Below are 24154 nucleotides of genomic sequence, written 5' to 3'. Positions count from 1 at the left end.
AGTATTGGATCAAATCTGATTTTAATTGTCAAATCACAGGTTTTTGTTTGTATTTTTTAAAATGTGAAAACAAAACATTAAATACATATTAACCCCTTGACGCCCCCTTTTCATGCAAGTACAGTATGCATCAAACCACTAAAGTTACCATACCCTACTTGACATCTAAAAAATATAATCCTTTTTATTACAGCTGCATCATCACAAAATAGTTTTAAAGTGAATCTTTTTTATTTACATTCAGATATTTAGTTCTGACTAAACTTTCACCTGAATTTCCTGAGAAAACGTAACTATATAATCATAAAACCTGTCTCTATCTATCTATCTATCTATCTATCTATCTATCTATCTATCTATCTATCTATCTATCTATCTATCTATCTATCTATCTATCTATCTATCTATCTATCTATCTATCTATCTATCTATCTATCTATCTATCTATCTATCTATCTATCTAACTCTCAAAGTAAAATATGAACTCCTCTCTTTTTTGAATGCACTTCTATGGCTATCATGAATAAACAATACTGTACATTATTATCTAAATCCCACCTCTTTTTTCCTGAATTTTTCAAAGGACAATTCTGATGGAAAGAGGTGAGATTTATCTACAACACATTCAAATATGTCAGCTTAACCAATAATGAGCACTCACTGCACTGCATGAACAGTTTTAATTGGTGGAAAAACATAGGTGTCAACTAAAGGTTTAACTGTGGCAAACTCTGCAAATGACGGGACCTCTTTGTGAAGAGTATAATGTAACAAACAACAGTAGTGGAGACGGTCATTTGATTGCAAAGAGTCTTTTATTTTTGTCTTTATTTTTTCTCGTGTTCAAGTATGCTCCTCTCTCAGCGGGCTCATCTAAGAAGCATGGACACACAATAACGCACAACTCGCACCAGAGCCTGAGCACTTTGGGGGGGGGGGGGGGGGGGGGGGGGGATTTCTGTTTCATTTAGACTGTGGTTGGGGGGGCAGCAGGGGGTTCTGATCAACAGCATCAATGCTTGAATTAACTGAGTCCTGTTGTACAGCACATATTTTTTCTCTGTGAACATTTTGTTGCATTTAGTGACATTGACATCAGCACATAAAAATTATATATATATACATATGTATAATTATATTTATACCTATATTCATGTATTTATAGCTTTGCCATTCTATATCAACATTTTATTCTAGTGATTTTTACCTTTCTATGTTGTAAAATCAGACAAGCTGTCAGTAGGAATGCCTTGTTTGGACATTGGTTTACACAGGAATGCTCACGCACGCACACGCACAGAAGCACACGCACACGATTACACACATGCATGCATAGATACACTCGCTCAGGTTTATATGTGCACACTTACAGACTCTCTCACATACATGCACCTACTCACAAACACAAACACACAAGTGTCCACACGCACACGTTCACACATGCTCGGCCAACACATGGAGGCAAGTCTGTACATGTATAGGGGCCAGAAGTTACCCATGACCCCCCCCAGAAATAATTTATACAGCCTCACCTGATTAACACACAAGAAAATAAAAGTTACAGTAGAAGGAGTCATGGAGTCATAGTCTGTAAACTTCAACAGAACTTTCTAAAAGTGTCCTGTAGGACTGGTGCTTCAAAGTTTGGCACAATGTCACCTCACTCTTTTCTTTATCTCTACTGTACAATGACATGTACAATATTCATGGCATGACAGACCAGCCTTTTGACCGAAAAAAAAAAAAAAAAGATGATAAACCACTGATAGTGGACACTATCAAACATTACAAACCTCCAAAGTCAAATGGGTGACCGTTTCCAAAGACAGTGCGCTATAAGAAAACAAATGTACTCCTCAGGCAGTGAAAAAGCACCGGGATTCAGATACAATGCTGTCCTGCCAATATCTTTTCATCTAGTAATGTCCACTTTGAAATTCACCTGATGGAGAAGAAAAAAACAAACACAAATACTGCAGGGCTTCCTGTCCAGATATACAATGTTTGTTTTATCTGAGGCTCATGTTCAGATTTTCCTTTAATTTTGATTATTTTGTAGATTCAGTCAAATGTCCCATCATTAAAAAAAGATTATAACATGGACATTGTTTTACCTTTTTATCTACACAAAAAATAAAAAAGAAATGTAAGGGAAAATGTAGAAAAATACAAATAAAAATGCTAATGACTGACGACCAAATAGAGTCTCTTAAAGTTAAACATTCGCTGACAACACACTTTAAGGCCAAGACCATGGCAACAAAAAATGTCGGATAGAAACCAGTGCTACGTTTGTCGCTTTGGTGAAATGGTAAACATCCACTTCTCACCTTTCTGCCTGGTGTGCTTTCATCTTTCATTGTGCTTTTATTCTTTCTGAACTCCTCAAAAACCTCATATCATCTTGTTCAGTAGCATCTCCTTTTCTCTGTTTACAAGAGAAGGTCAGGCCAATTCCAGCTCCTACAGGGTGAGAGCCTCTCCTCTTCAGCTCCCCTTTATTTCTTCATCTTATCTTTTCTTTCCCCTGGTGCATTTGCATACACTCTCATTCTTTTTATATTTTCATTCTTATTCATAGAGCACCCTGTCTTGGACACTCCTTCATATCAGCTTCTACGAGCTCCACTAAGGGATGAAATGGAGCCAACTTGAAAGGAAAGAAAAATGTTCTGAAATAAAGAAAAATGTCTGCATGCACATGCACAGTCTCTCTTTATCGTACCATCTGACATCATTTTTAACCCCATCTGGCTCTGTCTTGATTGTTGGCAAAAAACAAACAAACACAATTTTCCCGCCAAAAGATTTGGCATCAAGGTCTTTTTTTTTCTTCCCAAGTTGCCATATGTAGCCACTTAAGCTCCTGCAAAAATAATCCCTTTCAGACAAAAAATTGCAGTCATCCACCTGGCTCCATCACGCACTAGACCCAGGAATCAGGTGAGGCTGGGTAGTGGCTGGTCTCGTAGTTCAGTTCGCTGTACGGCCGAGAGGCCGAGTAGAAGTCTACATAGTTGCCGGTGGACTTGAGGCCCAGATGCATTCGCAGATCTTCCCGCGGGTCCCGGGGTGGCCCAGTGGAGCTGGGAGGCTGTTGGGGTTGGGCCTGAGGCGGAGCTTGAGGTGGGACTGGTGGCTGGGATGGTGGAGGCGATGGCCCCTGGTCCTCGTAGTAGGCCTCATCAAAGCTCCGGCTCTGGCTGTGAGGTGGAGGCTGTGGCGGTTGAGGCTGGGGGAAGGACGGAGGGGGAGGGTAGGAGTCGTAGTCTTTTAGCACAGCTGCTGATGGGCTGTCCTGCTGGGGCTGAGGGGGCACGATGCAGGGCTGGGCCGGAATCTGGTGGGAAGAATGATCGATGTGGCGGGATGGGGGTGAGGTGCAGCAAGGAAAGATAAAAAGTTCAACGAAATGTGGGTAGTGGGAGCAAAGAAGAAATAAAATGCAGGGAGGTAAAAATGGAGAAATAGAAAGAACAGTGGCAGGTAGAGGGCGGAAACACGGGGGAAAAGGGACTTTAAAAGCAAAGCACTGGGTCAAAGAACTCAGTTGGGCAGGAACTCATGCTGCGAGTTCTTTACTACATGCAGGCACTGAAAGGGCTATTCGATTCGGACGTTATCACTCACACAGACAGCTCTGTGTAACAGTATGTGAATTGCATTCATGTAAAAAAAACACGTTGCCTGTCTTTTTTTTATATTTTATCCACCTTCAGTATAAACCACCAGCCATAAAAGTTGAATGAACCCAACTTTAATTAGAATCTTCAAGCAGTTTTAGAAATCCCAACCACATTTTCTGCTCTAATCTGCCAAGTCAGAGGCTGTGATGCTTTCTGTTATCCCTCCCTTTTCACCAGCAGAGGCATTAAGCAGAAACAAATAATTATCACAATCAACAGGGGTAACGGCTTTAATTGGCAGTCGAGGGGTAGTTTCAGGATGCAGTGGTTTGATGTCTGAGCTGAGAGAGTGGCGGTGTTGCATGCTCTGCCAGGGCATCTCTTATCACAGTGAGACACCTTTTGTTTCTATGCTGCGCCTCTTTCAACAAGCTGCCATCTGTCCTAATAAATGCCTTTTTATGATGACGCAGTGAGTGACACACGTGCTATGCTAAAAAAATCTTAAGACTAAACATGTGATTAAAACATGCATTGTGGACTCACCTGGTTTTGCTTGATATCATCGCTGTTGGTCAAGTAAGAGTTTCGGAACAACGTAGATGTTCCGCATGATACTTGAACTAAACAAATGAAAAAAGAGAAGATGAAAGTTTTTTTCTTTAACAAAGGATGAGAACCAGTAATAGTAACAATATCTTGAAAAACATTTTAAAAAAATATAGAAAAAAGAAAGAAGAGAAAATAAAAAGAGGAAGAGGCAGATAAAACAAAATAAATGCTTGAAAACAGAAGATAAAATTACTGAAAAGAAAAATGGTGTTAGAACTAGTAGAAAAAAAACAAAAAAAAAAAACGGATAAAATTATAAAATAATTTAATTAACTGTGTCTCCAAACACATTCACACACACTGACACGCCTACACACACACCTGCCATGCCGTCTTTCCGGGATGCATGCTCTCCTTTGTTGCCATGGAAACCAGCGTTGGTTGCCGTGGAATCATAGTCCATCTTGCGTTCCTTCAGACTCATCATCTCTCTGGGGGAGGCTGGAGCGCTTGCTGCACACATGCACGCACACACACACACGCACGCACACAGTAATGAGCAGGAAATGCAGAACAGCATGAGTCTTCACAGTCTGTCTGCTTATGTCTGCGAGTCTCTTGGTCTTTCAAGGTGCACAGTCATTACTCATCATTTAGCTTGTCAGCAGAAAGGGTCACCTCCAGCCTGTGAAACAGTCCCTGCAAACTTGCAAAATTGCATTTCTGGACACATTCCTTGAATATAAAGCTTTTTACTGGTGTGTGTTTCTCACCATAGTCTACATATTTTATTTATTTATTTTTGAATACTTTTAAAGCTTATGAAAACCACCTTGACATTCATTTAAAAGGCAACAGAGTTAACAGAATCTTTAAAAATGCTTACAAAAACATCTTGTTTCCACAGCTTGTACATATCAGAAACATGAGAATATATTTTCTTTTGTGATTTGTTTAGGAGGTTTGATCTTGTGATTTTCTAGATTTGATCAATCAGACATCATACAAAAGCTAAAATACAGATAATTATTCAATTAAAATATGTCCTTCAAAGTTGTATTTGCAGCAATACTAATATATTATATGTGCAAAATACATAAAATTGTCCCTTTTACCCATAGACAGACAAACAGTTCTGTAATCCTCTATGTAGCCTATTTTCAATGCTTACTCAATACTTCCTGTCCAGATGGTTTACTTTAAAGACTTGGTGAACAACTGGTCAAGTTGGTTTAGTCTGTCCACCTTAAATATGAATGCATCTTCCATAAAGTACAAATTATAGATGTCCCTAGAAATAAAAATGCAATTGAAAAACTAAGTAAAACCTTAATACAGCTATAAAGATAATGATAAAGTTCAAAGAAAAATTAAAGACTTACTTGTTTAAATAATGAAAATGTTGATTTTTTAAAAATTATTACATATCTCCACAAGCAATAACATAAATAAAATGTTTCAATGTGGTACTGCATTTTCAGCTGAACTGCTTAAAATAGAAATCCTATTTCATATTTGCTGTTTAAGGAAAACAGAGCTTTTTTCTTTAACCATTCTGCAGAACTTCAAAAACAGTACATATGCCCATACAGTTAAATAAAGCAAACTGACATCCTACAAAGCTATCACCACTGGTCACAGTTACCTTGGGGACCTCTCTAACAATTTGAGAGACTGCAAGACCCAAAGGAAGCCATGATGGCTACAGAGGCTTCCCTGTTCCTTTGTATTTCTTTCCACCCTTTATCTGTAAGCATCTAAGTCAGTTTCTCTTTTCCAGTGAGTTCTCATTCCCTCCTCACACCTGCTCTTTCACTCCTCATGCCCCGATGTGTTGCCACCTGTACTCCCTCTGCTTTGATGCATCTCTGAGGAGTTTAATTGCATTCTGGAGCGTAAGCCGTCAGGAGACACGGGCGCTTGTCAGTGTGTATTTGTGTTTGAGTGAGTGAGCACTGAGCTGATCCATAAAAAAGGTGAGAAATAAGAAGGAGAGGTAAGACAATAAGCAATAATGAGACAATAAGTGAGAAGTGGCAGGCAATAGCAAGGCTAAAACAGAGACAGGGTGTGTCTCTCAAGCTGCAACGACACTGAGCATGTCACATGTCTTCAAGAACGCGGTTCTTGAACGCAAGTTTAAAATAAAAAATGCATGTTTTTTTCACATGTTTTTCATGGGATTTTTCTTCTTTTCCTTTTTCAACTGTTTACTAGCGCATGTCCACCATCTATAGTTGGAAGAGGCAAAATGGTGCAAAATGTCGAAGCAGTGCAAAGCTCGTAAATCTTGCACTAGGCTTTTTCTGTCACAGCTCTATTCTGATCTAAAGACTTGGTGTCATAATTCTGGCCGAGCACAAACTGCAATTATGAACTTCTCTTTTATGGTCAATTATCAGACAATTGGCACTTCTGTGAATTACATTGGACCCCATCCATCCATCCCTACCAATTATGAGTCCTTCATTGGTCAAAGGTTCTTCTGGTTTAACTTGCAACGGATGTTCGATGTTTAATGCGTAGAGCCTAAAAATAGTTGTTGTAACTTGCATGGCAACACGTGAATGCAAGATTTTTGAACGGGGAAACCCAAAATGCATATATACTTGTGTTTACATATACTTTATATTTAAAGTGACTGCTTGAACGCGCGTCGCCAAGGGTGGAGGGAACAAGGCTTCAGGTGTCACATTTATGCTGACTTATCAGCAATGTGTGATCTATAAGTTCCTTTTTCATTGCCATTGCTTTCCATCCTTAAAGACCACTCCAATGAAAATTGTAGATTTTTTTGTTTTTTTTCAACATGTACTTTGAACATTTTTTTTCCTGGTGGAGATCATATACCATATAAAGAAAATTAGGATTAAAACTGCATTTCTGAGTATTTTTTATTGAAATCATTGTGAATTAGGACCAGACAAAAAAAAGTACATTTGAAAAAGCTTGTAGTTGTTTTGTAAAATCTACATTGGGCAGGCCCTCAAACTACCTGCTCTGCTTCTATGCATTTCTATGCATCCACTTGCAGACAACTAGATTCATGTAAGTGTACCCTTTCCTCGTCCATGCTGGCATCTGGGTCAAAATTGTATGACTGGATAGCTCCAATATCGCTCACCACCTGTAGGGGGAGTAAGCTAGCTAAAGAGTCTAAACAAAGGGATGATGGGAAATCAATGGAAAAACTCAGAGCCAAAAGTCCCGCCCACAACTCAGAGTCAAATTTCGGATGAACTACTGCCGCTCTGCAGGGACTACGTCCAAGGAAACATAGGTTTTTGATTTTGGCCAAAAAATGGCACAATACTAGTTAAAAGACTACTGGGAACGCTTTTTTACAAAAGATTAAAAGATGATTGGGGTGCGAATTTAACAAATTTTCTTAGCATTTTTTTTTGCTGGTAGCCATCCCCCTGATTCTTCGTCTCCCCTTGCCTTTTCTTTTTATATGCCTTACTCCCATCCCTCCCTCTGTCTCTGCTCACTCGCACACAAACACACACATTCCCTCTACTTCATGTCAGCCTCTCTCTTAGTCGGTCCTTGAAGACCTCTCTCAGCCGGAAGGAAGGAAAAGTACTTTTCTGCCTCATCAGCTTGCTAAGCCCGGTGTGGAAAAAGAACAGCTAAAGGCTCTTCAACTATGGAGGCTAACAGCTAATGCTAATGTGCCCTTTGCACAACCATGAAGGCCACTGGGCTCAGACTAGGCTAATGATTATCATACCGTACACCGTGCGAGCCAATAGGTGGCAGGCTCTCATTCTAAAAGCTATTTAGCCTGACTAAAGAAATACAGCCGTTAGGCGTTGCTACTGCTGGCTAAACCCACTTTGTCGATGCTTTCTATCCCATTTGACTTTTTTCCAACACATGGTAGTCTACTGTTTGTCGCATTTGTGACAAATACTGACAAGTTTGAAAAATTTGCAAAAAATGTTGATTTAAATGCAATATAAACGTGGACCCAGCAGGTCTGAGCAAAAATACTGAAGCAAAGAATATAGAAAGTTCTGAAATGACACTTTTGCCTAGCTTTAATCAACTTTTAAATAAGTATTTGATTAAAACTGAAACCTACTTACTATTGACTTTTAAATAAAAACAACTGCTGTTATCAGTTGAATGATTTGTATGTGTTATGCCTGTTTCTTGTAACTAATTTTCTTTGCCTTTCTCAGCAGGTCTTGCCTTTTGCCTGGCCCCTAGTTGCAAATAAGAATATTGTTTTAATTCTGTCTTGCATGGATAAATAAAGGTTAAATAAATCAATAAATAAACACTTTCAATGGATCTGACTAATGAGACTGTTTAAATGTCATTAACTGCTCACCAGAGCGATTATTTGGGGAGGTCCTGACAGGAGAAACGGAGGGAGTTCTTGAAGAGGAGTATGGCCTCTGTCTGTCTCTTTCTATTGTTGAAGCAGAGCCCACAAAGTGATGCTGGGAGTAACCGTCCTGCAAGACATAAAGCCAGGAAAAAACATTCAGTAACTCCAATAAAAAAAATAATATATATAAAAGAAGCACATTTCAAACATACACACTTAATAAGAAGAAGAACTCACAGAAACAACAGTGTAACAATACTGAACAAAATCTTTATTTTTTATCAAAATGTACCGCTTAAAAACTTTCTTTGGATTTAAAGATTTACAAAGAAAGTTCAATAACAAAGTTTCAATAGTATTTAAAAAAAAAAAGGTAAGCAAATACAAACTTCACAATTCGGATATGATTCTCTTCCTCATTAATGTTGTTGCACTACAGAAAACTCATAATAGTTGGACAAAACTTAATCTAAAAAACAAAAAGAATATTTAATAAATAAACTTTGTTTGACATTCTTGAATATAATCCAATTTTTAATCAGATCAAATTAAACTTAGATATGTAAAAATAAGTGCTTTCCTCTCTGCTGGAAACTATGACCTTTTTGTTGTTGGTCAACATTAACCCAAAATAATTTTCATCAAAATAGTTGTTGGTTCTTGGGGGCTGCACGGTGGCACAGCGCTCTTGCCTCACTGCAAGAAGGCCCCCGGTTCAAGTCCTGGCTGGGGGATTTGAACCAGAACATCAATTTCTGTGTGGAGTTTGCATGCTCTCCCTGTTGCATGCTGCATGCGTGGATTCTCTCCTGGGTCTCCGGCTTCCTCCCACCGTGAAACGTGCTTCAAAGCTCAATTGGCAAATCTAAATTGTCCATAGGTGTGAGAGTGAATGGATGTGTGATATGTGGCCCTGCGACAGACTGGCGACCTGTCCAGGGTGTCCCCTGATAGGCTCTGGCAGCCCAGTGACCCCGTTAGGTAATAAACGGAAGAAGATGAATGGATGACAATTGTTGGTGCATGTGTTGGTCATTACTTTTCACACAATGTCACAACTTCAAAAAACTTGCATCCACTCAGAGTAGTAAACATCCCGCTGTCCTTGTCGGAAAAATTAATATAAACAACAACCGCACAAGCATAATTATTGCCAAGCCGATGACTTTGCATTAGTTTAGTAGTGATTGGAGCAAAGCCCTTTTCATAAAAAGTGAATTAGGAGAGTCAACAGCAATCACAGAGCTGGAACCAAATTCAATTTAGCATTAAGATAATTAGGTACCTCAAAAAGCATAGCGCAAGCAGATGATTAAAGATAATCCGGGCATATTCTGTCACAGCTCCACACGCTGGAAGCCTCAGCTGAGCTGTGGGAAGGTGGTGACCATGAGAAGGTGAAAGAGGTGAATTATTTCAGTGCAGTGAGGAAAATGGAGGGCAAGGAGAATAAAATGACCAAAACAGGAAGGGGATGAAAGGGAAAAGGTGTGGGGTGAAGAGTAAAGATGAGAAGGACAAAACAAGATTGAATGTAAGACTACAAGGAGGAAGAAGGAGAAAGGAATGACAGAGGGTCAGATATATCAGGATGGAGGAGTAAGAGGAGAAAGTGGGACAATGAGAATGGAGGAGGGAGCAGAGTCCCATATCATGGTGTAGCACTGTAAACTAATGGAAAACTGGATCCTCTGACATGCAGCAGTTCAAAGGTAGCCTCTGCCATTCTCACTTCATCTAGTTATTCAGGAGTCCTCAAGTCGTATCACCCCCCCCCCCCCCCCATTTCACATTCAACCTCTCCTTTTCTCCATGGACAAACCTCATTAAAAATAAAGTAACCTTCTGGTGGTGTCTGTGGTGGTAGACACTACCTATACTGTCATGCTGCTCAAGTGGACATGGGCACTGAATATTGCAGGATAAACGTATTCTGCAGAGTGATGTGTGTAGTGTGCCAGCAGCAGAAGCTAACTAATGGTGCCCCAGGAATGAGCCACGCTGGGCAAATACGCAACTTTTTAACTGCAGCAGTCCTCACAGCAATGAGAACAAAACATTATTAACACTATACAACATAAATGTAGTCATCACAAAAACATTAGGATACACAGTGGGATACACAAAACCATCACGCTCTATGCTTAATGTCACCATGGCAGCATCACTGCGGAGTATGCAGGTCTCTCTGATTCTCACTCATCTCACTCTTTCTTTTCTTTCCTTTCCACCCACTTCTTCTCACATTCTTTTAGCTCTAACTGTGGGAATGAAAGGACACAAAGAATTGTGGGTTTCTAGGCAACCAATCGGCCTGTTGTCATTACTGGATCGTAGGGTTAAGGTTGCAGGACGTCAAAGTAAAAAAGCAATGAGCACTTGAACTAAGGAGTTCTGCACGGACCCAGTGAACCTGACATGGAAAAGCATCTCTGGTGGGACTCACCACAATCAGATTCAAGGATTTATAGTTGAGGATTCACTCGCATATAATCCACTATGAGTTTAAATTTGATGTTCTCCATATTTGTCGTCAGAGAGTGGCCTGTACAGAAGATCAGCTCAGCTCTTAAGCTAGGTTCAAGTGCTCATGGCAACGCAGGCAACCATTTTCAATAAAAAGTCTGTGTGAATGTGTTTATGTGCACATTTCTGGCTTTTGCATTTAAAACTCTTGCGGTTACACATCCCTATGCAAGTTTTCACAACCATTTTCAGGCTCTAACTGTACAAGGCAAGAAATGATCAATAAAAACAAAAAATCACTTCTGCAAAGGTGCTATGCAGAATGTAATTATGAATGTATAACATGTAGAAAACTGTAAATAGAAATAAGTAGATCATCAGGTGTTGTAAAAAAGGGGTGGAATCAAACAAGATTTCTCTTCAACCCACTCCTTTTCAAACACACTGTCTTGTTATATCTGTCTTTTTTTAACTCTTGTGTTTATTTTCATTTGTGTTTGAAATAAAGAAAATTGAATTTAATTGAAACAGTCATTGAACGCGCATTGAAAGGTAAGCCAATCAGGACTGGTAGTGACGTATGGGTGAGCGTCCTTTGTATTTCACGGAAGTCCCAACCTTTTGACAACTGCCCATGAAGGAGAAACTAATACTGTAATTGCTGTGACAGGAAAAGCCTGGAGCAACCTTTACGAGATTTGCGCCGCTTCAACATTTTGCAGCAAGCCTCTTCTAACTGTAGGTGGTGGACATGCACTAGTATTGAGTAGCGATAGTTCAGTGAGAACACACGTTACATGCCCGGTATGAACGTAGCTTTAAACTAACCTTTTTGGCCTCTGTCCTGACATCTCAGCAAATTTCCATCTCAACATCTAACTGTTCTCTTTTAATGCAGGTAAACACCTCAAGAGGAACAAGGTGAAACAAGGATGGAATACCTTGGACCTGAGTTTAGTTTGATTTCCAATATCCCTGGAATACCAAGCACAGGCTGATATCCTTAGTAACCACCTCAAACTAACACTTCATCCTACCCTGCTCATCTTTTATAAAGATATTCCTCTAATTTGCAAGACCATTCTGTGATCAGGGAGATATGCGCCTGCCAAACACAAGGCAGTGCAATCAATGACCTCACACGCAGACATCAGTCACAAATTTCTCACATGCATCAGATCACACAAACACACCCACACGGCAAATTATGAATCCCTGGAACATATTGTAAATCTGTCACATGTGTGAGAAACACAACATCCCTCTGACCCTGAACTCCATCTGTCATATGCTTGGATCTGATTTGTGTGTGTTTTTGATGTATGACTGTGATGTGTGAGCGGCCCTATATAGACTATATGTGTGTGTGAGAAGGAAAATGTGTCTGATTAAGTGCCCAAGACAGATCATTTATCAAGAAATGAGGCACGGCAGCCCAACAGAAGTTCTGCAGAGAGCAGGGACATGACAAAGTGTAACAGTGTGAACAGGAACTTTAGAGCTCTGTTTATGGACGTAAAGAACAGAGGCAGTGGGAGGATTGATTTGAGTCACACAATTGGGTCCTTCTGGTCCCATTAAAAATAGTTTTATTAACAATGGGAGTGTGCCTCAGTTCCATGTTTTGAGTAGAAGTCCCCTGTTGCATTGCACTTTCTATGACTTGAAAGATGACCCCTGGCAAAACTGCAGGCAGCTGCAGATCAAAACAGTGCACAGAAAGTAACACAAAAACACATTTACTGAGCACAGAAACTGGCCATGTTATCTATAGGGAAAACTTTACTTTATTCAAACGAATGGAATGTATGTTTCCTCCAAAATTAAATGCTGTTGTTGGTACAGATTCTTATTTTGGTTTATTCATGCCTCTGATTTCACTAATCTTTTAACTCATTTCAGATGCTATTTTTGTCCATTTTGTGTTCATTGATGGGCTCATTCGAGCATTGTTCTTCAGGCCTGACTGATGTGCAGCTGAAGGATGGGATTTCATTAAGTTTTCCGACTGAAGTTTGATAAAAAAAGAGAGATAAATCTGTTATGCACGATTGAAAAAACAAACATAATCTTATATTTTTCTGAGAAATTTCTCTCCAAATGCTTTTATTGCTCACTGAAAGACTTCAACACTTGCTGCATTATTGACCTTCTCTATATTCAAAATGGTACGTATGCAATCCCCAGTCTGCCGGCTCAACTTCTCACTTCTTTCTCATCCCTCTTCATTGCATTTTCCTCTCCTTTTCCTCCACAAATACTTTGCAGAGACAACCCACTTCTCTCTCTCTCATCTAAACTGTATGCTAATCCATGTTTGGACTGGAGGCTAACAGGATTTTTTTTTTTTTGCAACGGCTAACATGCATGACCTAATGTGCCATGGAAGAAATCTTGCAGTGAAGTCACTTAAGTTGAGCTCTGGACTCTGGTGATAAAGTCAAAGCGTGAATCGTCTAACACAACATTTTACACAGTTGGAAAATTAGACTGCTTTGACACTAACAGAGCAATTTAGGAGGGAATTATTAAGGAAACGTGTCTATCACTCTTTAAAAAATGACTGGATGCAGACTAATGCAGCCGTATTTAAAGAGTGCATGTTATGAAGTTTAGACAGATTTTAAATGACAGCCATAAAAGGATCGCTATTTTTATTGCATTGAAATATGAATAGTTAAGGATAACTATTAAGGCATACCACAATATAAAAATAAATACAAGAAGGACAATTTGGAAATCTTCATCTGATGTTGTGTAGTGTAAAACTTATCCAGTCATTTGTGAAGCCATTCAGTTGTAATATTAGAGAAACATGAAGCAGATGTGGCTCAGGTGGGAAAACTGGTCTATGTTAATGGTAAATGAGAGTGTAACGCATGAGGAGTACACAAAATCAGGATCGTGCAGGTCCCATGGGTTGATCCATCTTTAAAAAACGGAAGCAAAAGACAGATACAGTGGTGTTCTTGGTGTTTGTGTGTGTTTTTTATAAGTTAAATCTCTTCTGCTTTACCCTTACAATTGATGGAACAAATGAGCGTTGAAGCTACATCTTAAAAATAATTCCTTGAACTTTTCTGTGCAGAGCTGCTTTCAAAACAATACCTTTGACTTATTAGAGGAGCTTTAAAAGCTCCACAACATCTTTGAAGATTGCATGCGGGTACTTGAAATTCAAGAGTCACCACAGTTTACCATCAAAGGAAAATAACAGATCAAATTACTCACTGAAGTTGAAAAGGTTGTGCTGTTCAAATAATCTCATTTGAAGTTTTGTTTTAACAAAGATTTTACACTAAAACCAATGAAGCTGAGAGCAAATATCTGTTTTTAACTGCAAATACATGTGACAAACATCTTTATACAGTAGACCTCCAGGAATTGGTAAACTAAAAGCCCATTTTAAAAGTATTTTGGATGTTTAATCTGAATTCCATCCCGAAGAGAGTAACTCAATAGGCTTTTATCTATAGGCTGAGACTATACTTTACCCATACTATTATATTTAAAAAGCTGTCTTGAAGTCTGCTATTTTGACCAGCTAAGCAGCAGAGCTGACTTGGCTTTTCATATGAAGAGGAATACGGTCTTCGGCTGAAATACAGTAAACCTCCTTAAACTTGAAAATACAATTCCATCCATAAAGTGCAGATGTAAACATGCTTTTTCCGTATTGTGTTTTATAGTAAAGTAAAAAAAAAAGACTAATATACTAATATACTATAATGTTATAAAGACAATAACAGATAGCATTTTAGAGAGCATACTGAGCCTGTTTTCAGTGTATTAGTCTAGTTGATTTGTAAATTATAATTTAAAAATGATCCGTAACCTGATCCCCTGACAAGTTCCAGAGCAACAAAATAATCAAAAATGTTCTTAACCATTGCAATCCTGGGGCTGCTTGGTTCACATTAATAAAAAACACAACCATTTCAGTTTCCTGAACAACATACACAACACAAAACACACCTACCATGAAAAGCAGCTTCTAAATGTGATAAACTTAAAATGACTTATTCTTTATTAGTAAAACCATTAAAAGAAACAATAAAAGCGTATAAACTATAGCTATAGTGGCATTTAAATTACATTACGTTCTCTATAAATATGAATTACAAGTTTCAGAGGTCCAACTATAAAGAGGCAAAATACAACTGTGTTTACTGTATTTTAATTGCTTCATTAAAGGGTTTCCATAGAGAATAATCCTTACCATCTGTTTCAAACACCCTCCTTTTAACACAGTTCAAGGCCAGCTTGCTAAATATAGCCCTGGCATTTCTGATTATGCAGTTTCACAACACCTAATATAATTATTAGAATTGCTACCTCTGTCTAATTATATTTCTGGCACATTTCTGCTTTAGTAAGTTGCTTTTTCTTTGCCTCCTAATGTTGCAGGTGTGTGTGGGCGGAACGACAAAAGACCTTGGGTGACTGATGTTTGACCATCAAGAATTATTTCCTGGTTATCAAACAGTACAGCAGGAAGTACAGAGTAACATAAACCACAATCTATAAAGAAAAATGCCCCAGAATGCATTTAAACCTGGAAATATTGCTGAAAAGCGTTTGCTGGCCCCTCCTACCTTTTTGTAGAGTGAGCGCAGGTCTCTGTACTGCCACATGCTGCTGAGGACTTGAGAGGCTGCTTTTACCACCTTCGCCGAGTGTCTGCAGAAAGATGGAGAAAGATGAAGAGCTATTTCTCTAGGACCCTATTTATTTTAATGTGACCATGCTACTGCGCCTCCTACCCCCTCCTGCTCCACAAGAAGTGTGCAGGCCAGTGGGACTCATAATGACTTTCATAGTAAGATGCCCATCGCTCTTTTCAAAACAGCATTATTTTCTTTGAGCAAAAGCAGAGTTTTTAGATGAGTTTAAAACGACCCACTCTGCCATGCTAATGGTCCCCTTCTGCTCCTCAACTGAAAAATGACTCTGGTAAGAGCTACTTCATGTGTCCTGCCCTTCTCACAGCTACAGGAGAAACGGGAGGGAGACATGCTCTCTTCGGTGGTTGTCCAGAAACCTAAAACAAAAACATTTGTCATTTCACCCTGGAGGAGTTTCAAGAAATATTTCCATTTGCCGTCTTATGCAGACAAACCATATTTTCCCCGCAGACATGTTGACACGATGCAGCAGAAAAAATGTGACAATGGCAGTAAACCATACAGATTATTCACGATTAAATATCTAAGGTGGTTTCCTTCAATGTCTTAATCCTTTGGAGAATGAACTCAGTCCCACCCTCACCAACATCAGGCACAGCACTCTACATTTCCAGTCCCCAATTTGGAAATACTGGTGTGACGCCCTTTTGAGCCCTTAAGTTTTTAAGTTTGTAAATTATTTTCCACTTGTATCTTAACAAAAGTTTTAAAAACGTACCTTCTGGGTGATTGATGAAAAACTGGGCTGGAAAAAACACACTGAATATGTATGTAAGATGATAACTAAGTCTATAGGAATTATTCCTAAAATACAACAAAAATGTATTTTAACCTTTAACCGGGTTTATCCCTACTTATTTTATTGTAACATTGTTTGGTGGTCGACCTACAGAACTCACACAAAATCGTTTTTTAACTATATTTTTACATAAATGGGCAGAATAAAATCAAAAAATTTTGTTTTGCTTTGCTGGTCTATCGTTTTGTTTTGATAGTATTATATATCTCGATTTTTATTCATTTTATTTATCTGGGAGTGGTCTTTATAAATGCCTTTAGGCTTCTTCCACTTCCAGGCTCATTAGCATGTTTTTTATGTGAACACGTGTATACATTTATGATGTGTTTTCTTTGTATAATATGTCATTACTGCCATGTATGTTTCTTGTATTTGTGCTAAATAAATTAAAAAAATCTGTGTCTGTGTTTTTTTCAATGGTGTTGACATTGGAACCCAAGTCTGTATTTAAATTCTATTCTATTCTATTCTATTCTATTCTATTCTATTCTATTCTATTCTATTCTGTTCTGTTCTATTCTATTCTATTGTTCTTGTGAATTAATTATTTGATTAATTCCACCAACATTTTTTAATGCTGTTGACATTTTGGACCCTGTTTCTGGGATTCTATTCTATTCTATTCTATTAAAAATAAAACACTGCTTCTTTGTAAAAATGAAGCAGTTGTAAATGGACTCAGACAATCATACTTCTTTAGACTGACAATGATTTGACTCACCTTTTATAGAGCTCAATATATTAAAGCAGAGAACACGTTTCAACCGGAATCAATCACTCATTTTTTATTTTCGTACATTTTTCATCTGAGTTGATAAGCAGCCAGTATCTGCCATATGTCTGTAATGCAACTGGCATTTTTTTCCCCCCAATCTAAAAGTGTAATTATGAAAATTTACCAGGCAGAGACTGATAACACAGTGTGTCTATCCTATGAAAATGAAGATGTGTGAGCTATTAGCAGATAACTACAGAGAGTGTGAAATTTGAATTTATGGATGTTTCTGTCAGCACCTCATCTCTCTTGGTAATAGTGCCCTGGAGAACAGTTCCCTAAATAGACAGGGTCTCTCTGCTTAACAATAAATCAAAGTTTGACCTCTGCCTGATAACGCTCTGGTGTCATGACAACCCCTGACCTGTTGGTTGCCATAGCAGCTTGGCAGAACACCCTGCTCGGTCCCCCCATGGTGACAAAAGTTAGATTTCAACTGTGCATTTCTTTTTGTTCTCTGTCTGCTTTATGTGGATGAATGAGCACAAGAAAAGCAGACTGTAAAAAAAAAAGAAAAGAAAAAAAAAGGATGACACGAGGCTACTTTAAGTCAAGGCTCACTGCTCACCACGTGAAATGTTGTCAATTAAAACACAGGAACTAGAGCCATAATGGAATAACTAAAATATGCTCAGAGTTTTGGGCCAAAATGATTAAGCTCGTCCATGAAATCAAACAAATTTAGATTTTTACATGAGCACAGTTGAACATACAGTTGTTAAGTGAGGAATGGATTTCTAGCGGAACAAGGACGCAATATCTTTGTAAGAGTGTCTACAATCTAGAATCTCCTTGATTTAGTACAAAATGCTTTGTCTCTGTCAATGAGAAATCAGCTTTAGTGACTCACAACCTCTTATTACTTGTCTCTTGAAGGATCTTATCCTATTCTTTAGGAGAAATCAAATTGTTGCAGCTCATCCAGATTATATGGTGTCTGAGCACAGAAATCAGGACTGAGATCTTGTTGCTAAGGTTTCCTCGGCAGGACTTTAATATCAGTGATTGCAAAGAGGATTTTTTTTCCCCCACATAAATTTTATAGAATTGCTTTGTTACTTGTATTTCTAGTAACCGAGCAGCTGCGTAAAGCTAGACTGACAGCAAAATCTTTAAAGCATTCCTCAAGATGTCAACATAATCCCCTTTTTTCATCATTCCATGCAACCAAACAAGATTTTCTGTGCCTGAAGCAGGAAAATATCCTTAAAGCATCCACTGTGGTGTTTTACGGTGAGAAACTATGTTTTCAGCATTCGTGTGCCGACATGGCTCAACTTAAATCTGGCTTTGATGTGTTCTTGTGTGAGTTACAAAGTTTCTCTTGGGCTACAAAGTCACCGCATTGAAAAACTCTAAGCCAATTCAGCAATAATCATCTTTCTGGACATCAAAGGTTCTTTATAGATGTTAAATGATTTTTTCCAGTAGATTTAGGAATCCTGCTCTAGGATTAGGCAAATTATTTTGATTTTTTACACACACACATATATATATATATATATATATATATACATATATATATATTATTTTGCTTAGTCTTGTTTCACTTTTTGGAAACATTTAGAAACATTACAGCATTTTTCACAGTTTTTTGCACATTTTCTAGCAAAAATATGAAAAGATAACTATACAAATCCCTATAGGATTTATTGCTTTTTTGGGGGAGCTGTGTCAACATGTTAAGTTGTAAAATTTACATTTTCTTTCTCAAATGATTTAAATAATTTCACATGTACCACTTTCCTCTCCAGAAGTACTAAGGCGACTCAGCTATGGTGGGTCTGAAGGAGATGATGTGGAGTACCATCAGGGTCTTTGTGAGCTGGTATGACATCGATCACCTGTGCTTAAATTTCAGCAAAGAGATGGTCATTGACCTCCAAAGACAAAGAACGATGGCCCACACCCCAGTGAACATCCAAGGAATTGACATTGTCAAAAACAATAAACTCAACTCAACAATAAACTGGACAGGTAGCACTGATGCCCTACATACAAAGGGCCAAAGTAACCTCCATCTTCTGAGAAGACAGAAGTCCTTTGGAGCGTGCAGACCTTTGCTTAGGACTTTTTACGACTCTGTGATGGCGTCTGCTTTTCTAAGCTTTTGTCTGTTGGGGAGCGAGCAGTACCAACATGGACAAGAAGAAAAGGAAAAAGCCGGTCAGGAGAACCAGCTCTGTCCTGGGCTACACGCTGGACTCTGTGGAGGAGGTGGGTGAGAGAAGGATGTTAACCAAGCTCAGATCCATCTTGGGCAACAGTTCTCACCCAGTGCAGTTGACTGTGAAGTGACTGAGCAGTTCCTCCAGCAGCAGACTCAGGCACCCCCAGTGTTGGAACAAGTGTTACTGCAGGTCATTTATTCCCATCTCCATCAGACTGGGAAACTCCTCTCATTACTCTACCTATTACTAGGTCATTAAAAATTAATCTTTACTCAATTTTTCTTTGTATTTATTGACCTGTTTGTTTGACTTATTTGGTGATCTGTAGTTGGTATTTTTACTTGGTTTTGAGCTGCCATGATGGGTGAATTTCTCTTCTGCGAGATCAGTAAAGTTCAATTCAACTTGATAAATTGAAAACTAACGATTTACCTTTTGTTGCCATAAACCAACCATAAAATGTTTTAAAAATAAACCACTATTCACTTTCAAAAAATATATAGTGAGGCCATGATGCAGAAGTAGAGCGGTCAACACCTGATGGGAGGATTGCAGGCTCAGTTCCCACCTTGCCATGTGTTAAAGTGCCCTTGGGCAAGACAATGAACCCCAGCTCATGGTGGTTGAGGTTTTTTTTTTGTGTGCAAATAAATAAAGCATTTTTTATTCTATGAGATAAGAACATTAAAATAGTACACAAAATGTAATGCTTTTTCACAGAAAGAATTTCTAAAACTACATGGTGTTTGTAAAAAAATTCAAAAAAAAAAAAAAAAAAGTCTAACTGTTAGATCTCATGTTATGGAACGAAATGGCTGAAATATGTTATGAATAACACTAAACAATCCTTGATCTCACTTGTTAACATTGACCCACTCACTTGTCTCCTTTGCTACGGGCGATCCCGATGAGCTTTTCAATACCACCGGCATCTCGTAGGCCTTTTGCATTTTCCATATTCTTTGTGATGACTTCATGCAGTGCGCAGCAGATGGCAGTTACTGTGTCGTCTGACATGGTCTTGCAGACAGAGCCAGTGGTCCCAGAGGTTCCTATGCTGGTGGCATTATTATTGGTGCTGCTACTACCACCTGGTAGTCGATGGATTAAATCCCTCATGGCATATTTACCTGTTTTTTTGCAGAGGAAAAGAAAAGAAAAGGTGCAAAGCTTTATTCTCTTTAGACTTGTTAGCAATACCTTGTGGGAGTCACTATTGAAGTTCATACAACCATGCAAAGAGACGATTGTAATTATTCTGGCTGAGGCTGTGGATGACAGGCCCACTATAAAAAGAAACATCTTGGTAATAACAGCTTGCGAATTTCAAAGATTTGGTTTGGAGAGCACACAGCAAATCCGCTGACACACACACAGACGCACACAGACATGATGAGAATCTAATAAAAAAGGGGTGTATTTTAGTGAAAAAGTTGTCATTACTAAAAGAAAAATGAAAACGAAAAAGACGACTGAAAAAGTGTAAAAAAAATCAAAAGACCTAATAATATTAATTATTAAAAAGCACAAAATGAGGTTTGATAGGAAAGCATGAGTGCTGCGGTTGAAAAAAAGTAATATTTTAAACTGAAGTGTGTGATTATTTTTAAAAGGTAAATTTATTTCTGCCTAATATGTACACCTTAAACTAACTGTAAAATTGTTGCAATGTTTCCTTTAAATTACAGAGTCACTCATCATCAAATTACCAAGAACACATAGATATTGGCGAGAAGTAGCTCCATTTTCCAAAGTGTCTGAGTCATCTTCAGATGAACTTACCAAGGAACTTCCCATGAGAGTGAGATGTGGAGCTGAAAGAGGGCGGGGCCCCGACAGATCAGAGCCAAGAGGTATCAGGAACAGACGACAGTTAAAGAAGGATGGGATGAAAGATGTGATTGTGCCGACTAAGGTAGTGTGGGGGGGACGTATCAAATACCAGCGTTAGCTGGAGGGCAAGAAGTATTTTCTGTGTTGTAAAATATGCCAATTAAACTGGAGTTATCTTGACCTCCTGAGGGACAAAATCCACAGTTGATCTTTTGAGGTAAACAGGAATCAATTTGGTCCCAAAGGTAAATGTCAGAATATCTTCTGAAAGCATATATGCAGGGCTGAGGCTCCCCGTTTGTGACCACCTGTTCAGACAGTGGATGAAGTTTCTCTATGCAGTTTTTTATGCAAAGTTTAATGCAACGATCACATCAGGCTTGGAAACGCACGTTCAAGGGACAACTTCCAATGAAAAGTCTGTGTAAAAACCCTTAAGCACCCTTTTCAGAACATGGAAGTACTGACCGTTTGAAAATTGATCATGGAGGAGAAATGAATAATTGCGGTTTGTGCCTGACCTGAATTATATGACACCGACTCTTCTATATATCAGAATAGATCTGTGAAAGAAAAAGCCTGGAGCAAGATTTGCACTGGTTCGACATTTCACCTAAAGGTTGGGTCCAAATTCCTTCACTACTCACAAAATAATATACTATATAGTGTGTTCACCATTTTGTAGTACTGCCTGAATAAACTAGTCCAAAATCCAATGGCCTGGAAATTTCCCAGAAGTCTGCAAAAAACCAGTGTACATCAACGCTCACTAGATTGGCGAATATAGACCATAATGTATTACGTTTGAACAATTTTAGTAAAAAAAAAAAAAAAAAATTTTTTTTTTTAAACTATCCACAGTTTCATCATTAGAACACAGGAGATTCATAAATAGTCTTCATAAAATGTTGCTATTCATTAGGTTTTACTTTGTGAAATCACTAAAGTCCTATTTGGCTTTTTCTTTTTCTTTTTTTATTCCAATACATGAAAAATTTGGTGTCATATAATTCCAGTCGGGCACAAATCACAATTATTAACTTCTCCTTCGTCTTCATGTTTACAATGGCTGGCACTTCCATGTTTTGAAAAGGTCACTCTCTACACATAACTAAATCAGAGTCCTTGATTGGTCTAACTTTAGCGTTTTGGGGATTTAGCAGTTAAAAGTTCAACTGGTTGAACTTCCAGTGTGTCATCAATGAATGCCTGATTTGTACATAGAGCCCGCGACCGGACTTAAAACTTAGATAGAGGAAGCCCGAAATGAGCGTGCGTTTACATCGATTTATCATTGAAAGTGGTCATCTGAATGCAAGTCGATGTGAGCGTACCTCAAGAGTTATTTAGTTGTATCATCTTCTAAAGTTGAAAAGCATGAAGGTCGCAAAATTTACTGCTGTACCATTGAAGGCAAACCACTGCATTGCATGTTTGAGATTAAAAAATAAATAAATAGGTAAAATGACTTTTAAATCACATTAGGAGTTCATTGAGTACTTTTCGCTTGTTGTGAAATAACACCTCTAAACAGCTCGCTCTTGCAGAACCGTGCTTCTTGCTTTTTTAACTGCCACTCTGCATTAAATGAACAATTTTCTGCATGGTGCTACTCTGAATACATTACATCTCAGGGAAAATAGAAAAATAAGTGAAACATACTTGTACTTTAGAGGTTTGCTCCTTCATACTATGATTACTTAAAAAAAAGACTTTCCTCCTTCTATTCTTTTATTTATAATTTCTGCCAAAATTCCCACTTCTATAGTATACTGTATGTTTCTCCCAAACCATTCCATCACTGTCAGATGAAAGCAGCTTTTTCATTTTGCCAGTAAATCCCCCAACAACTTCAAGAGCTTTATATATGCTCATTTTTTTTCTTCTCGTGAAAGTGTGTTAGTATCTTTAATCAAAAGTGTTTTTCAAATGCAGAGCATGATTTTTTGCTTTCATGCTCAGTTTACTGCACTTCTCCAGGATTTCTGACCTTAAAGGCATAACAGTGTTGCAAGAGTGCAATTTGTTCTGTTTTATAAAAATGTTTTCTGCTGTCAAAATAACTGTTACCTGCATAAGTATCCTCTTTGCCTGTTTGAGCTCCTAGAATTGCTTTGTAGAGGCACATTTCTAGTTTTTCCTCACCAAAACCAGTAAAATAACCCCTTAGTGTGATAACACTGCCATTCATCAGTTTAAGGGTTAAGTAATTTCTCAAAGATGGATCTCAAGAAGCAGATTTTACAAGGTTATTTGATTATATGACACATTTTATTTCAGCACAAAAAGAAACTTTTATGTACCAATACATATGTAGGCTAATTCCTAGGTTTGGTACTTTAACAACAAACTGCACATATGCAAACATCCTTCTGTTTAGGGCTTTATTATATTACTAGATACTAGACCCCTTGCATTATGGATAATTCTAACCTCATTGAAAAATAAAAAAAATAAAAACACGCTGATAGTGACCATAGAAGCTTTTAAGTGTCTAGCCAAGTCTGCACATGCAGAAATCTACCCAGAAAGACAGACAAATATGCAAAGCCCATCCATGTCAATGTAGTTGTACTAATTGCTAAGTGTTATCACTGGCTGGCAGACTTAACAGAGGTGAAGCAGTCATTGTCTTCCGGCTGCAAAGACAAAATTAAGCTGAATCCTAGGAGGAGCACTTATTGTTTGACTGACTTGAATCAAGAAACTAATTTCCTGACTGATTTCCTAGCTGAGGACTGAGCAATTTACTTGCTGCAAATAAAGATCTGAGTAATTTCTAAGTGATAGACCAAAGTTTACTTATTGATGCAGTAGGAAGGATTGCAGGCGGACGACCAATAGATCGTTTTCTCCGAGAACTTTCTGCTTAAGTCTCTGATATATCGGTCGCCCAACCGAAAGCTAA

The 24154-nt window shown here is 38.3% G+C and overlaps 1 protein-coding gene across 1 annotated transcript in view; it reads right to left on the bottom strand.

Annotated features, from left to right (window-relative positions):
- Positions 1-796: 796 nt before the first annotated feature.
- LOC111946595 (catenin delta-2-like) overlaps positions 797-24154 on the bottom strand; it is a 57745-nt gene continuing 34387 nt past the window's right edge. Inside the window, exons 6-11 of the mRNA XM_023949963.1 lie at positions 20294-20543; positions 15579-15663; positions 8518-8644; positions 4560-4691; positions 4173-4249; positions 797-3340 (exon numbers count right to left, since the gene is read on the bottom strand). Coding sequence (XP_023805731.1) covers positions 2927-3340; positions 4173-4249; positions 4560-4691; positions 8518-8644; positions 15579-15663; positions 20294-20543 — 1085 coding nt within the window. The 3' untranslated portion in view covers positions 797-2926. The remainder of the gene's footprint in view (positions 3341-4172; positions 4250-4559; positions 4692-8517; positions 8645-15578; positions 15664-20293; positions 20544-24154) is intronic.

This window comes from Oryzias latipes, chromosome 20 (assembly GCF_002234675.1).
Source record: "Oryzias latipes chromosome 20, ASM223467v1".
In the NCBI taxonomy this organism is placed as follows: Eukaryota; Metazoa; Chordata; class Actinopteri; order Beloniformes; family Adrianichthyidae; genus Oryzias; species Oryzias latipes.
Note: the sequence above shows the minus strand (reverse complement) of the source record. Positions and strands in the feature narration are given on the sequence as shown.